We start from the raw sequence: 16659 nt of genomic DNA, 5'->3' as shown, positions 1-16659 counted from the left end.
GCCCTGGGTCTTATTTTTTCCTATCACTACCTCCCAGAATTTCTGAGTACACTGCAAGCACTTAACACACACTGTAGGTATGATTTAATGGAAATGAAGATTGAGATGTTGATTAAGGGATTAAGAGATGTTGGTGGAGGCCAACAATGAAGTAAAACAGGGTTTAATTAAACTCATTAAATAGGTGGCTTCATTTGAATATATATTTCAAATAAAAAGGAACCTATGTGAGACACGTATATTCCATCCAGCCCCAGCAAAGGCTTAGAACTGGTGATGGTTGCCTGGTGAATGAATTTCCTTTCCTTTATACCTCACAAAACCAGCTTTAGAAGATAACTTACTAGTTTCCCGCTCAGAAATTCAAAACCTATCATACTGTTAAATAGAAAAGAAAGAACTCCTTCACCCCACGCTAGCAGAGCCAAACACTAAACACTGAGAGTTGCAGTGGACAAATATTGGCTATTTTATTGATGAATGGCACCGTCCAGGAGAACGGGAAGCTAATGCTCTAAAAAGCTTGAACTGCCCAGATGGTGTGTAGGTTACAGATTATGTAGGGCAAAATCACAAGATGCCTTTGGTTGGGGTTTGGAGTCATGCTGGGAGCTGATTGGTCAGAGGTGAGGTAAGGGTGATGAATCATCTCTTCAGGTCTTGAGGACAGTTCTGAGGTCTTTCCCGGAGTATCTCTGTCCAGTCTCATGGGAAAGTAGCCTGGGGGTCATTCCACCTTAGGGCTCAAGAGCTAAAACATAACTTAGGTCAAGATGTTTTCTTTAGCCTGCCCCATATTTGGACCATATGACCATTAGTCAGGTCGGGGCTATTGTCTTCTGCTGCCTTGGGGGTTGCTGATTATCTGGGGGAAAGGCTAGGTCTCTGAGGGGTAGGGAGAGAGAGAGGGGGATATGATTTCTAGAGCTAGGATTTAAAACTAAAAGTCATAAGGACCCTCGGTTTCAATACCAGCTTGAATTTCTCTAATCTGTAGAGGGAGAGATGAAATTTATCCTAAATGTGTACCCAAGGAGACCTAGTGCACATAAAGAGCCCTTGAGGATTCTCAGTAAATGCCTTCAGACCTCTCATTGAAAACCTCCATTTTAAGTTCTTCAGATGTGTCAGACTTTCTTGATTCTGAGCTCTGTACATGCTTCTCTCCTAGGCAGAGCCCTTTCCTCCATCTCCTTGACTACTTCAAGGACCCCCTCATTCAGAAAACTCCCCCAGACCCTCCTCCCAAACAGTTTGAATTAGATACACTTTCTGTTGCCCATCAGCACTCTGTGACAGAATGGACTCCTTAGCATCTAGCAGAGCCTGGAACATAGTGTTTAATGTTTGTTCATAAAAAAGAATATTTGTAGAAAATCAGTATTGATTCCAAATTGTATATTTGTCAATGCACAACTTTGAGATGAGGTTTTCCCATTCTGTTCATTTATTTCTTAATTCCTTCACTCATACAGCTACGTACTGAAAAAATTAACTTGGTACTTATTAATGGACTAGACAGCATGCTACTCATTGGGGACACAGGGACACAAGCTTCCTGACTTCTAAGGTTTGCTTTGGCAATGTAGTGAAAAGTTCTCTTTATTTTCAAATTCTTGAGATCAGAAACACAATTAAAATTATGTTGTTTTAGAATTACTTTTTCAATTCTAGTTGAGTAGACATGCTAAGGACCACATAAACCTATTTATTACTTCAATTTGTTATTGTGGCTTGGTATCACATGGCCAGCCAGTTCTTGCCACCCAAAAAAGAGCTTTGATTTGGACATATACACTCAGTTCAGACAGTGAGGCAGCCAATTTAGCTAATTCATGCCAAAAATTAGCTAAAAACATTTTCACTGCCTATAAGAATAGCTTGACTGGTAATTCACCATATGATTTAGGTGAGTCACATAACCTCTATGTCTGGGGTTCCTCAGCAGTAAATTACAGAGATGCTAGAAATATAATGAATGAGAAACACAATGGCATAGTGCAAGAGTACCAGACCAATTATTTTATCATCCCTAAATTTATGTTTTATTCTTATTTTCACATGCTAGAAAACAGAGTTGAAGAAGAAAAAAGAAAAGAACAACAAAACAAGACAGCAAAACTAAAAACAAAGAAAGAAAACAGCTGACCTGACAGCCCTAGTAAACCTGAGGGCCACATGAATGGCAGAGTTTATGAACACAATTTTCACATTTGTACACACCAACAATTTCTCCAATTATCTCTGCACCATTACCCATATACTTCTTATTTAAACATAGGAGTAACCATGCAGAGAGTGGGAGACAAAGAGATAATATATGTAAAGGTTTTTGAGAGCCACGGAAATGGCCAAGAAACTGTATAAATGAATTTCATCACTATACATCCCTGCTTAATGAGATACATACTGGTCCATGAGTCTTTCATTTTGTGTGAAACTAACCCATAATTAGTCCAGTAAACCCTCATTAATGATTCCTTGGGCTTATATGTTTGGGCTTTATACTGTTTGAAGCTCTTTCATGTACAATTACTCATATGATCCTAGCAACAATCCTCTGAGGTAGGTGGAGCAGGGATTATTATCCTCAGGTATTAATATTTTTGTTACATTTTATTTCATATAACTGACCAAATATTGGTTTATAACTCACACTTAGTATACGTGTTTGTACTTCTTATAGATCACATAAGAATTTAATGTATCTGAAAAGTTTACAGTAGAAAAACAAGAAAGGTGTAAGTGCAGTCTCTTTAGTAATCAAATAACAAACAAAAAAAAAGTCCAGTTGAAAGAAAAACAGGTTTTTCCAGATGACTTAGGTCATTCTGTTAATGATTAACACAGGCTTTTGTTAAATTTCTACTAGGAAATCCATACACAATGTTTATTTAAAGAAAAATAAAATGATTTCAGCAACTTTTTCTCCACTTCAGATTAATTTTATGAGGGTGGATTTGGGGTCTTTTGCTTTTAATGTATGCTCCTCTAAAACATCAGTAAGAGTTCATGAACATGCTCAATTTTTTTTTTCTCAATACAATTGTCAGTAATCTGGCAGAAGCAAAACCTAATCACTGCCAAACAAAATTCCAGTGTTTAAAGAGAAAATACATTTTTTGATGCTTTAGCCAAAAATGCAAAGCCCCTTATATAAGCTAAAGGAATTAAAGAGAAATCCCTACTACCTTAAGTAACAGAACAAAGTTAAAGAAACACAACACAGAGGCTTAAAAATAACTCTCAAAATAAAAGTTTATGTAACAAGGGCAGCTGGCTGTCTCAGTTGGTTAGAGCACGTGCTCTTAACAAGGTCGATTTGATCCCCAAATGGGCCACTGTGAGCTGCGCCCTCCACAACTAGATTGAAACAACTACTTGACTTGGAGATGACGGGTCCTGCAAAGACACACTTAAAAAATAAATTAAATAGTTTATGTAACAAATGAGCATCTATAATTTTGTATGTAAAATATATTTTTGGAACATTAAAGCTTATTAAAACAAGAATTAGATGTTGTAGTACAATCATGGTTTAAACACTATTACCTCAATTAGATATACCCTTGTCTTTTTTTTTCAAATTTAAATTCTTCTGGGAAATTAAAAGGGGGGAGTAACAATCAAAGTTTGGTTTCTCTTGGGTTCTTATTCCTTACTTGTTTTGAACCAGTATTTTTCCAATACTTATTCATAAGCCTAGTTAACAAGTACAGAACTATGCAAAAGATTTCTTAATGCTGTTATTTATTACGGTGTCTATAGGGTCTTGGAAATCTCAAATTAAACAGAACAAGATTGGAAAGAAAGCTCTAAGCAGACCAACTCTATACAAAGCCAGATGGTTAGTTATGAAAGTATTTGTTATAAGCAAATTAGTGGTTTGCAGGGGGGAAAAAAGCTAAGTCAACTGAATGACTTTAATCTAGCCTTACCTACCTTAAGAGTTTTATTTTGGTTACAGTTAGAGACGAATACTGACTGACCTATGAATGTGAATTTAAGGAACTCTAAACCTTTTAGAGATCTAAGACTACATGATTTCTCTTTGGTTCTTTTGTGCCACAGTTACTTAAAAAATTTCAGACCTAAACAAGTATTCAGAACTGCTAGTTATTATGAATTAGGTTGACCCTTCCTAACTCTTAAATTCTATCATTGTAGATTAACTGCTCACATTTCACTGAAGCTTTGCCTCTTTCTTGTAGTGCATGTCTGTTCAGTACAATTTCAACTGATTGCTGTCTCATAGCACTTACGAGTGAGTCTTCAAATACTTAACTTTCATTGCTTGACTGGAGTATAGTTTAATGACAATGAGCAAATGTGGGGCTATTCTGTATTTAGCAGTGAAAGGGCTGAAGATTGATTTTCATTACAAAATTAAGAGTACTGTATGCAAGAAAGTTTTGTTGAAAAGTAGAAGACACCTTCAGGATGTTGCATTTTATGCCTTTGCATTTGGTAGGAGAAAATACAGGACTGGATCAGCAATGAGTTACAAGGAAAAGAAAGGTGATGACAGTTATTTGCAGAGCTACATCAATTTTATTTACAGGATTTAGCCATTTAGTTTTCTAGATTCAGATTCCACACCATATATTCCAGTGGTTTTCAAACTTTAGCCTGCATCAAAACCACTGAGAGGGCTTGTAAAACAGATTGCTGGGTCACACACGCCTGTTTCTGATTCAGTAGGTCTGAGATGGGGCCCAACGATTTGCATGTCTAACAAATTCCCAAGTGATGCAGATGCTAGTGGTCCCTAAACCACACTTTGAGAACCATTACCGTGTTTCCCCGAAAATAAGACGTAAGCCCTAGCATGATTTTTCAAGATGACATCCCCTGAACATAAGCCCTAATGTGTCTTTTGGAGCAAAAATTAATATAAGACTCGGTCTTATTTTCGGGGAAACACGGTAGGTATCCATATACCATGTAGTTAGCCTACTAATGTTTAATAAGTACATTTATTCTAGTCTATAAGCAAACTACAAATGGAATAGTGAGAACAGTTAAAAAGTATTTTCTTTCTATAATATTAATTTTGAGGGGGTTTATTTACCTTAATCTTCAAATAGGGGAAAAGAGGGAATAAAGTTGATTTTAACTCTTTAGATGTGCATTAAAATTCAGCAATAACAGTGGTGAGTTAAAAATTCACACATTTATGTAAAAAATGTTCTAATCTGGTATAGGTACATAAGGAGAAATGACATGTCTAGGATTTCCTCTAGAATATGCCAGCAAAAAAAAGGGAGGGGGAGTCCTAGATGAAACAAGATTGACAACGTATTGATTTTTGTTGAAGCAGAATGATGAGTACTATGGGGTTTATTATACTTTCTACTTTTGTGTAAGTTTGAAAATTTCTGTAAGAGAAAGCTTTGAAAATTCACATCTTTATCAATATTCACTGAAAGTGTAGTTGACATGTAAGAAGAAAAGTGCACTGCATTTAAAACAAGTGTCTTATGGTGTATCTCAGAACAGTGATAACATAGTCAAGGACTTGATAGTCACTATAATAGACCAGGCCTGAAATAAAACTCTTAATTTAGGAATCTCCATTGTGGGCAGGAAACGGTGGGAAAAGAGCCACTTGAAATACTACTTCTACACTCTCTCTGCCTTTAAGGATCCCTTATTTTCACCCTCTTTATCCCATCAGATTGTTTGCAGCTTCTGAAACTCTCTCGGCTGCTGCTCACAAAAATCCTTCTCTGCTGCCTGACTCAAAGGGGCAGTGGCTTAGGTCCTTTGCTTGTTCAAGCTTTATTATGATGCCTATACAATCTCTTGGGACAACCAGGCCAATCTTTGTGGGGAGGGTAGTGTTACTATGGTTCACATTTTTACACATTTTAAAAATCGACTTTTCATGCACTTACAGAATTCTATAAATTAATGTGAAAATTGATTTTTTTTGATGACTTAATATGTACCTTAATGCCTGGCACAATGGCACAAGATATTTTTAAATTACATTTTAGTATTTTTTTCCAAGTTGTTTGTCCTTTTTCTCAATCTTTGTTGTGGGCTAGAGCGCAGCTCAGCTCCAGGTCCAGTTGCCCTTCCAGGAGTTGAACCGACAACCTTGTGGCTGAGAGCCTGCACTGCAACCAACTGAGCCATCAGGGAGCTCAGTGGCAGCTCAGCTCAAGGTGCCATATTCAATCTTAGTTGCAGGGGGTGGAGTCCACCATCCCTTGCAGGAGTTGAGGAGTCCAACGCGCAACCTTGTGGTTGAGAGCCCACTGGCCCATGTGGGAATTGAACCGGCAGCCTTCGGAATTAGGAACACGGAGCTCCAACTGCCTGAGCCACCAGGCCGGCCCCATTTTAGTATTTTTAAGAGGGTTATTTTTTTTCCTTGAGGAAGTACAACATATACAAAATAATTAGGTATCATTTTAAAGAATAGGACTTTATTGAATAGGTTTTATTCACAGAAAAATAAGCTTCAATCTATGACTTCCAGATTATGCAGTGGAAAGTAATTTTTTTCAGTTTTTCATATTGATGGGAAGTTTTCTACTAAATGGAAAAAGTCATAAAATAATATTCACAAATATACTCTATCTCAAAACATTTCTCATGATTATTCACAACACTAATACAATGACATAACAATCAGTCATTCTGTCAGGTTAGATAAAATATAACAATAATAAAAAAAATGCAAAATCTTCTAGCAAAAATTACATTAAAGCCTTTGTTATATCAAATCAAAAATGCAAATTTATAACTACCGTGTTTCCCTGAAAATAAGACCTAGCCGGACAATCAGCTCTAATGCATCTTTTGGAGCAAAAATTAATATAAGACCCTGTCTTATTTTATTATAAGACACATTAGAACTGGTTGTCCGGCTAGGTCTTATTTTCAGGGAAACAGGGTAAGTATAGACAAAATGACCAAATATATAGTAATTTTAAACATTACATTAGTGATACATAATAAGAATGCAGTAAATGCCAAAAAATCTAAACACATATCTGCAAACTTTAGACTTTAAAATAGAATCTTATCACCCAAACATTAATGTAGTATTGTATAATTTGAAGATATATGTATTTAAGATTGTCCTATTGTGTTAGTTATAAAGTGTCACTTAATATGTAGTGAAAGTTATGGTATAGAAGAACAGACTAGTTGAAAAAATAAACATTTGACAACTCCCAGGAGAAGCAGCTTGAAGTTTTTCACCTTCAAATTATATCCCAGTCTGGCTTCTACTAATTAGCTATATAGCTTTAAACAAATCACTTTACCTTGAGCCTCAGCTGCCTCATCTGTAAAATGAGGGGGATGAATTAGAAACTCTCTAAGGTCACTTCTAGCTTTGACACCCTATAATTCTGTCATGCTGCAAATGAAATTCACATTGTGCCAAGTATACAAATCAAACTGAAACTAATTATGATGGTGGGAATAAGCCATTTGCTTCTATTAGGAAAGCTCAACTAAATTTGAGAATACTTTTTCAAGTTTTTAAAACAGAAATTTAAATATTTGTAAGGATTTGACCTATTATTGTAATTTACATCTTAACTATGAGAAACACCAATAAAGATGAGTAAGAGTCACTGAAAGAGTTATTGTCTAAGTTTTAGCCCAAATTTCCAGAGTCAAGGCAAACCTAGAGGATAATAAAGTGTTAGGAAGGGAATTAACATTTATAGCAGGTATTTCACATACCTGGTTCTCCTTGAACTCTCATAACTATAAGATAGGTACTATTTTCATTTCACAGATGAAAAAAAGGCTACTTCTTTTTTGTAAAGCAGATTTCACTAAAAAAAACTACATCTGTCAAATATTCCCTCCTGTTTTCTTATTTCTCTAATGGAAACGATAAACAAGCAATCCAATTTCTCCCACCCCTCCAACCCCTCTCCCCATATTCACCACCTGGGTAAATCCAGAAATAAAACAGTGATTTGGACCTAAAGGGTACAATACACACAACTAATGTGGTGGTGGTAGTCTCCCATTCTGAGAGTTCAAAATACCAATTTTATCCACTAAAATGAAAACAAGAAAAAAACTACCAAAATTTAAATATTATAACAATGAAACAACAAAAGGTCATAATACACAGGGCCAGATCACATTATATAAACTCACTACACCCATCCTACCCCATCTTAGTCTCTAACTAAAGGGGAAAAAAAGCAAAAACATATCTAGCAAGAAAGGCAATACAAAGCCATTAATTAATAAACTGGAATTTATAAACACTAAACCCATTTCTCAAAAATTAAGACAAGGCTTTTGATCAGCACGCAAAATTATTACAAATAAATATAACTATTACAAAACAAATTGACTTCACATGACTAAAACATAGTAAAATAGGTGGTGACTTTGAAATCTCAGAGTGAACTTTATACAGAAAGGAATGTCTACATGTAGATAGTGAGAACTATTCTGGGAAGGGGGAGGCAGAGATTTAGATCTGGTTATATTTTTGACTGTGCAAGTGATCATTTTTGCACGATTAGATGGGAAGGATCCAGTACTTTTTATAGTGTGAATACAAACAAACATTGGTAAGTCTTTAAAAATTTGATTAGAAGTTGGAGTGCTGAGTGATTTAAGAACTTGAAGGCAACAGCATTTTTAAACTATTCTTAAAATAAACTTGTTAGTCACATCAGCTTCATGCATTAAATCTAACAACTCATGAGGAGAAAAAAGGTCTCAGTTAATACTTTATTTTTTTAAGTGTGTTTTCCCAAGAACCATCAGCTCCAAGTGGCCCATGTGGGGATTGAACCGGCAACCTTGTTAAGAGCACCGGGCTCTAACCAACTGAGCTAACCCGCCGCTAACTGGTCTTGGTAAATTCTTAACAAACAAGTTTTAAAAGAAGAGTTTTAATGAACTGAGGCTCCCAGAACAGGGAAAGACTTACGTTAGAACAATTCAGTCTTTGGGCAACAACGAGACTAAAAATAACTACTTGACTTGGAGCTGACAGGTCCTGGAAGACACACTTTAAACACTTTAACACTTTTCTCCCCTTGTAATTTAAATTTAAAGCTTAGACTATACATGTAAAATTTAACTTAATGAATGTATAACTAATAGTAAAACAAAACAGGGCACTCATTATTTAATGTTTAAAATTCTCATTTAAATTTGGATTGAATATATGGTGATGGAAGGAGAACTGACTCTGGGTGATGAACACACAATGGGATTTATAGATGATGTAATACAGAATTGTACACCTGAAATCTATGTAATTTTACTAACAATTGTCACCTCAATAAATTTAATAAAAAAAAAAAAGAAAGTGAAAACAATAATTAAAAAAAAAGAAATAAATTTGCAATGCTTTAAATGAGTATCATTTGAATATTAATCAACAGAGGTTAGGAGAACATGACAATACGTTCTCTTAGAAAATACAACGATAATTAGAATTTTTAAGTTTCACTCTCAAACTTTTCTCTGCAGTAAAATGCCTCACTCACCTCTACAACAGGTCATTGTGAGAATCTTGTAATGTAAAGCTTGGGTGTTTTATGAAGCATTTTTAAACTTCCATTGTTTTATCTGCATTAATTCTTATTCAAGTTTTATTTTTTTCTTTACTATTTAAACAACTAATCTTTCCTTGTCAGTATTTTATAATTTCCAAGATGTCTCTAAGGATCTTGAGAGGACATTTATTTCAGAGGTATCTACTACTACTACTAGTCAAGAAAACAAAAGAAGTTAGAGGAAAGACTTGACATTTTGTCCTATATACATCTTAATCATCCTACAGGTAAAAACTCACATGAAACTTTACAATACATGATGATATGAGAATCTCAACATGGAAAGCTTTCACTATAACTACGAGCAGTGTACAAATATGCTTCTACTTTTACCTACATAAGCTGACAGATGTTTAAAATACTGGGTTAACAAAGATCTTTTAGTAAAGTGACTTAGGCAGGCTTAAACTAGCAAGGATTAAGGATGAATCCTTACTAATTAATTGGAAAATCTGAGTCATATTTTATATTTCATTTTACAAAATCAGGAATATTTATTTTGAAACAAGAGAAGAAGACATGGTCTACCTGTCAGAAAACTACCACTCAGAAATACTTTTTATCCACAAAGCAGGACAAGCATAAAGACATTTAAATTTCACATTGGCACCAAAAAAGGTTAACTGCCCTGCCTTCTTGGATTAGAAAAACTAAAGCTGAGCAATAAGTAGTTTTGCAGGCATCTGAACATGCCTAAGCCTTTAAATTAGTAAAATACTTTCTAAAAATTATGATTACAAAAGTAACACATACTTACAAAAAATTCAACAGAACAAAATGAAAAAAGAAGAATGTGAAAGCCGCCCTGGGGTCCACCCCCCACCCCCCTCAAGAGAAACCACATTTAACAGTTTGGTGCGTATCTTTCCAAATCTTTTGTTCTATACATGTACAAAACACACACCTTCATTTGGCTCATTCGATACATAGTGTTTTACCACTTGTATTTTATACTTAATATATCTTTGACATCTTTCCATGTCAGTACATGTAGGCTAGATGAGATCTATCATTAAATACCCTTTTAACAACAGGAAAGTCATTTAAAAAAATTATCCACCCAAGTATGTGTGTATAATTTTAAAAGCAAATGGACAGAATCTGAAAATACAAATATCTAAAAATAATCTCTATCTTGCCACCAGTGTGGAACTGTTCATTCCTTTTCAACACAAGTTATGTGATTGAGGAGATTAATCTCCACGTTTATACAGAATGCCCCTTTTGTTAAGCCTATCTGAAAAGAATGAAAAATTCAGTTGATTAATTCACTTACAGTTAAAAGCTAAGTCAGTGTACTACAAATACACAATGTGATCAATTACAGTATGACACTTCTTAGTCTAGGGTTTCAATTAAATAACAGTTAAAAAAAAAAAAAGGATAGATAATACAGCTAATATCCTGAGAAATCCAGAAATTCAAATTTTAGATTGCCAACTATAACACTGCAGTTTACTTTTTTTTTTTCTATTTGGTAGCAGACGCTAATGGAATTCAATGCTGATTCCTTAAAGTTGGTTCACATCACACATTCAATCAGGTTTATAAGAACATAACACGCCTACTGTAGAGTTAGATTAAGACATGAAAATTTTTTGCTTGAAAGTAATGACTGTGTAGCACATGGGACATTTATCAACTGCTTCAGCACATTGTTTACAAGTGACCAGATGTCCACAAGGAATAAACACGATAGCAATATTTCTATCCATGCAGATTTTGCAAAGCTTCTCCTCTTGCAGGAGCCTTAGCTGCTCTTCAGTACTAATCTCTGCACAAAAAGAAAAGAAATGAGTTAATTGTAGCTTCTCAGTTGTTTAAATTCACCGAAAACAGTCTGACCCCTACCATGTTCCAGGTACTATCAAACGTTGGGAGATAGGATGACTCACACATGGCATCTGCTCTTAAGTAGCTCGAATGCTAGGAGAGAAGGATGTGGACTGAGGCAATGAAGGTAAGCACAAAGTACAAAGTGATAAGTGCTGTAATAAAGTTACATACAAAATGCTCTGGGACACAATGAGAGAACAAGTTCTTCTGTTCAGACTAGTTGGGGAAGGCTTCAATGTGTTGGCAACTGTTGGGTGGGGCGGGGGTGAGGTGGAGGAGTGACATTTAAACATGGCTAGCAATTTGCCAGGCAGAGAAGCAAGGGTCAAGTAAAATAAGTAGCCTGGCTTATTTTGGTAATGGAGGGTGGGATTTGAGAGATTTCTGAAGTGGGACAAGTAGGATTTGGTGACTGACTGGATGTGAGGGATGAGGAAGAAAGAGGAAATATAGCTGATTTCAAGATTTCTAGTGTGGCTGACAAGGAGATGGTGATGCCAATAGGAAACACAGGTTTGGGATTTTCAAGGTAGTTTTGAGGTATCTGCAGGGCATCCATATAAAAATGACCAGTAGGCAATCGGAGAGTCAAGTCTTGAGGTCAGAAGTCAGGGATAGAGAGAGATTTGGGTATCATCTGCATGCACTGAAGTATTTGCTTAATTGAGCCTTTCTCAAACTAGGTTTTATGAAGTGTTAACAAATATGACACAAAAATGTGTTTTGTAGTCTTATATAACTATAAAGACAACATCAATAGCAGCAGTTAACAGAAATATAGTGCATATTACCATGTGCTAGGCACTATTCCAAATGCATTACATATTTTAACGATCTTTGTAATTATTGTATACCAGTGGTTTCCAAATCTGGTCTCACATGAGAATCACGTGGGAGCATTTTTTTTAAATTGTTTTTTATTGGGGTACAATGTTTTTCCAGGACGCATCAGCTCCAAAACAAGTTGTTGTTTTCCATGTAGTTGTGGAGAGCACAGCTCAGTGGCCCATGTGGGAATTGAACCGGAGACCTTGGTGTAATGAGCACTGCACTCTAACCAAATGAGTCAACCAGCTGCCCCACTGGGGGCATTTTTAACAATAGATTCCTAGGCCTCATTCACTGAATCTAAAATTTTGGGGGTTGGGCACACTGGCATCTGGGAACCACTGTTATCAAGTTAAGGGCAGTTTAATATACTGCATGTCCCCTTTTAGAAATTCACAATGCATTTCCATATTTAACTATGGAGCTCCTTTTTCATGGCATCTTTTAACATTCTGGGGAACACTATTCTGAAAACAAGTTTGGAAAATAGTGGTTTAAGTTCATTCAACAAATACTGAACACTTAACTAGGTTCTAGGCACTAGAGATACAACAACTAACAAATATGGACCCCAGGCCCCAAAACATTCAGACAAGTAAGGAACACAGACAGGCAATTACAGTAGAGTATGATGGTGATGGTAGTTACAATGTGTTGTTATGAAGAACACAGGAAAGGTGTTGGTGTGTGCATGTGGGTGCATGTATGAACACATAAACAGAAGCCCTTCTACAGGAGAGTATACCTAAACTGGGTCGTACAGAATGAGTAGGAGTAAACTAGGAGAGGAAGAAGGCCTTGGGGGAGAGGCAGTGGAAGAAGAGTGTTCTAGGCAAAGGAAATGGCATAAGCAGGCTCCAAGGGGAGAGACAGAACCTGTGAGTCCACAGGCAAGGCTTGGGAACAAAATGCGAAGGGGAAACAACATGAGATGAAGCTATAGAGGTTAGCAGGAACCTGATCATGAAATATTTGGCAACCCATATAAAGGAGTTTAGACTTGATCCTCAGGGCCCTGGGAGCTGGTGAAGGGTTTTAACCTGGAGAGAGATATGCTCAGATTTGTGTTTCAGAAAGGTTTCCCTGGCTAGGGGTAGAGGAAACAATTATTTAATCTTTTTTCTTAAAAGGCAACCAACCTCCTGGGCATAATCAAAACTATAGGCTCAACTATGGGACTTACCAGAAACAAGATAAAGCACCTGCCCTCAAGAAGCTTGTCTTATGGGCAGAACAGAGAAGAAAACAGTTCCAAAATAATACTGCAAGTGCTCTAACAGTATGGAGCATAAAGAAGAGGGAGCACTGAACTCTGCTGAGCCTTGAAGGATGAGTTCATTAGATGGATTTAGGGAACTGGGGGTATACTGGGGAATGAGACCAGGTATACAGACATCGAAAAAGCATTCGGGGCAGAGGAGACAACCTAAGTAAAGGGATAGCATTTTATAACACTATTTTATGTTACATAAAAGCATATGTCCAAAAAAGTCAGAATGAAGTGTATATTCATGTTGTTGTCATAACCAGTGGTAACCAGCATGAGTTCGCCTATTAGAGTAGACTCAGTTAAGAGAAAGCACCAGGATGATGGGCTTTCTGCTGCCACCCAGAAGCAGGACTCGGAGATCATGCAACAGAAGCAGAAAAAGGCAAATGAGGAGGAACCCAAGTAGCTTTGTGGCTTCATGTCCAATTCTCTTGCCCTTCACCTCTGTACCTGGGGCCAGTCCCACTATGCTTGTGTTTCCTCCTGTAGTGCTCACAGGTCCCAGCACCAAAGGTATTCCCTTTGCCATGAGTCTGCAGCAGGTCCCTTATGTGCTTCCTTCCCATCAGGTAGTCTCTTCCACTGGACCACTCCTGAGGGATGAGGGGATTACCCCTTCCTAGTGTTTTTTATTCCTGTGGGGCTCACCCCAAATTATTAAAAGTAGTTTTATAATTAAAAAAAAGGAAAATAATGAAGTAATTTATACATTATTTTTGGATGTGATGCTGCAATGAGTGAAAAAGAACACTGGATCAGATACCCAGAGTAGTCAAATATAGAGATAAAAAGCAGCATGCAGGTGCCAGGAGTTGGCAGGAAAAGGAATGGGGAGTTGTTGTACAGTGGTTCAGTTTTGTAGATGAAGAGAGTTCTGGAGATTAGTTGTGCAAAAATGTGAATGTACTTAACACTACTGAACTGTACACTTAAAAATGGTTAATTTTAAATTATGCACATTTTACCATATATTGGTGTGGTTTTTTTTTAAATAAAAAAAGGAACATTGGACTAGATGTCAGGAAACCTGAATTTTACTCCCAACTATCTGAGTGATCTTGGGCAACAGTGCATCTGTACTTCAGTTTTCTCACTGAAGTAATGAAAGTTACATGATCTTTAAGGTTCCTCTTGGTTCTGATTGCTTGAGGTTCCATTTTACAGACCACAATGGAATGAAATGTCACGCCTACCAAACAGATATCAACTCTACATTTTCTACCTTATTTCAGCATTGCATACACCCTTACTTGATATAGTGATGCTCTAGGGAGATTTATTTTCCAGACTAATAGTTTATCTCTCGTAATACTTTACTCCAGCCCTAAGAGTAACTATTAGAGTCTACGTATTCCCTATGGCACCTTTCCCCTCTTCTAGGTCAAGTTTCTAGCACACGAGCAATAAAGACAGCAGCTAGAAAATTTTTGATGTTATCTGCTAATATTTTTACTACCTTATTTTACACCACTTCTAGAATAAATTGATGTTATTCATTTTACTATCAGAGCAGATCCATTCGGAAAGACAGACTGATGAGAAATGTGTATAGGTTATTCAATTTGTATGTTATGTATAGTAATATACACATAAGGTATGTTTGTAAGCAAACATACAAAGGACAGGGCTTTATATCATATTATGTAATTTTTAAAAAGAAAGAAAAAAGGAATACTGAATGGTACTATTTTTAGAAGACTTTACTGGGGCATTCTATGTCATACTGCCATTGGGACATAAGCTGGTATTGAATCTAGGATTTCTCAGTAAGCAATAATAACATTGTACCTTTTCTAAAAAATTCCACCTGCTCTACTTCAATAAGGCCTACCCGCTATTTTATATAGAATGAAAAGATTCTTAGCCCTAGTCTTTCCTCATCAGCCTTTGGGAAGAGAAACAGGTGGCAGCCCTAGCATGAGAAGATAGCCTGTACCAATTACCTGCCTCTCAATTTAGTGAGACTAAGGAGAGGTCAACTGATGAATTCCAACCCCTGCCCCTGAGAGCTGCCATTTGCTTAGACCCTCCTTCCCACACTGTTCTAGCTTATAGTCTCAATGATAATAAGAACCCCCATCAACTCCTGCTGGATAGAGAGCAGGCACCCACAATTCACTCTGTCCCTTCTATTCCTGTTCTATTCCAACTGCAACCCACTACATCCTTCTGTTGCAGACAACACCTTGAGGTATAAAAATTAATACCTTATTGTCAAACTTAATTAAGCTTGAGTTGTGGTTAACATGCAGGGAAAAATGACACAATTACCTGTGTGTATTTCAATTACAGTCGAAAGAAGACCAAGTAAATGGTTTATTTTACCATTACCAAGATAAGCGGAGCTATTATAGGTTTTAAACTAAATGCATCTTTAGGATACGAGTAGTAAGTTTTCTGCTGAATCTTTTGTTAACTGATGTAATTTTAAAAATCATTAATGCTATACTGTTTTATGACTTATGTAATTATCTGGATAATGTTTCAAAAGCATCTGAAGTAATTTAAAGATCACAAGGGTCTTTAATGTAAAAAAATAAGTAAACTTTCAGGTTCAGTTAGCACTACAAGAATTCTCATCTTTTAGGAGAGGTTGGCAAGAGCTTAGAGAACCATGATTATACTAAAATACTCAAAAATGTATTCAGTTTGACATCTTTTCCTTAACCTTCAATGTTGCTGACAAGCACTAGAGTAGCCGGCCTACTTAAAGGAAGAGCCTGTATTTTTTTAATCTTTTTTTTTTCCTAAAAGGAGTTGATGTACTTCTTCTCATCTACATCATTTAATACACTTTCTGTATGATTCACAGTATTAAGGTGCCATTCATTCAAGTTCTAGTCATGACTCTTATATGAAAAGATGCAGAACATTCTATATCCAAACAGTTTCAACTATAAAAACTTATTCTACACACTATGATAAAAGTTAGTTGCTGTTAATCACTAACAAATAACAACACTAAAAGTGTAGATAACTAACAACAACTAAAAGTGTAGATAATCACTGAAACGAATTCATGGATATGTCAGGGTTCACTATACAGTTCTCTCCACTTTTGAGTATGTTTGACATTTTTCATAATAAAAAGTTACAAACATGTTTATCCTAAGGGGGATATGAAAGGAGGGAAATGTTATTTATCTAAAATAGAGTATAAATTCA

At 36.2% G+C, this 16659-nt stretch overlaps 1 protein-coding gene across 5 annotated transcripts in view; it reads right to left on the bottom strand.

Annotated features, from left to right (window-relative positions):
- Positions 1-6414: 6414 nt before the first annotated feature.
- The window catches only part of XIAP (X-linked inhibitor of apoptosis), a 63818-nt gene continuing 53573 nt past the window's right edge, over positions 6415-16659 (bottom strand). For all 5 annotated transcript variants that reach the window (XM_019718175.3, XM_019718180.3, XM_019718181.3 and 2 more), the window contains one exon: positions 6415-11334. In XM_019718175.3, the coding sequence (XP_019573734.2) occupies positions 11141-11334 (194 nt within the window). In that variant the 3' untranslated portion in view covers positions 6415-11140. The remainder of the gene's footprint in view (positions 11335-16659) is intronic.

This window comes from Rhinolophus sinicus, chromosome 18 (genome assembly GCF_057876585.1).
Source record: "Rhinolophus sinicus isolate RSI-liver-muscle chromosome 18, RSI-T2T, whole genome shotgun sequence".
NCBI lineage: Eukaryota > Metazoa > Chordata > Mammalia > Chiroptera > Rhinolophidae > Rhinolophus > Rhinolophus sinicus.
This window is presented reverse-complemented; position numbering and strand designations above follow the sequence as displayed.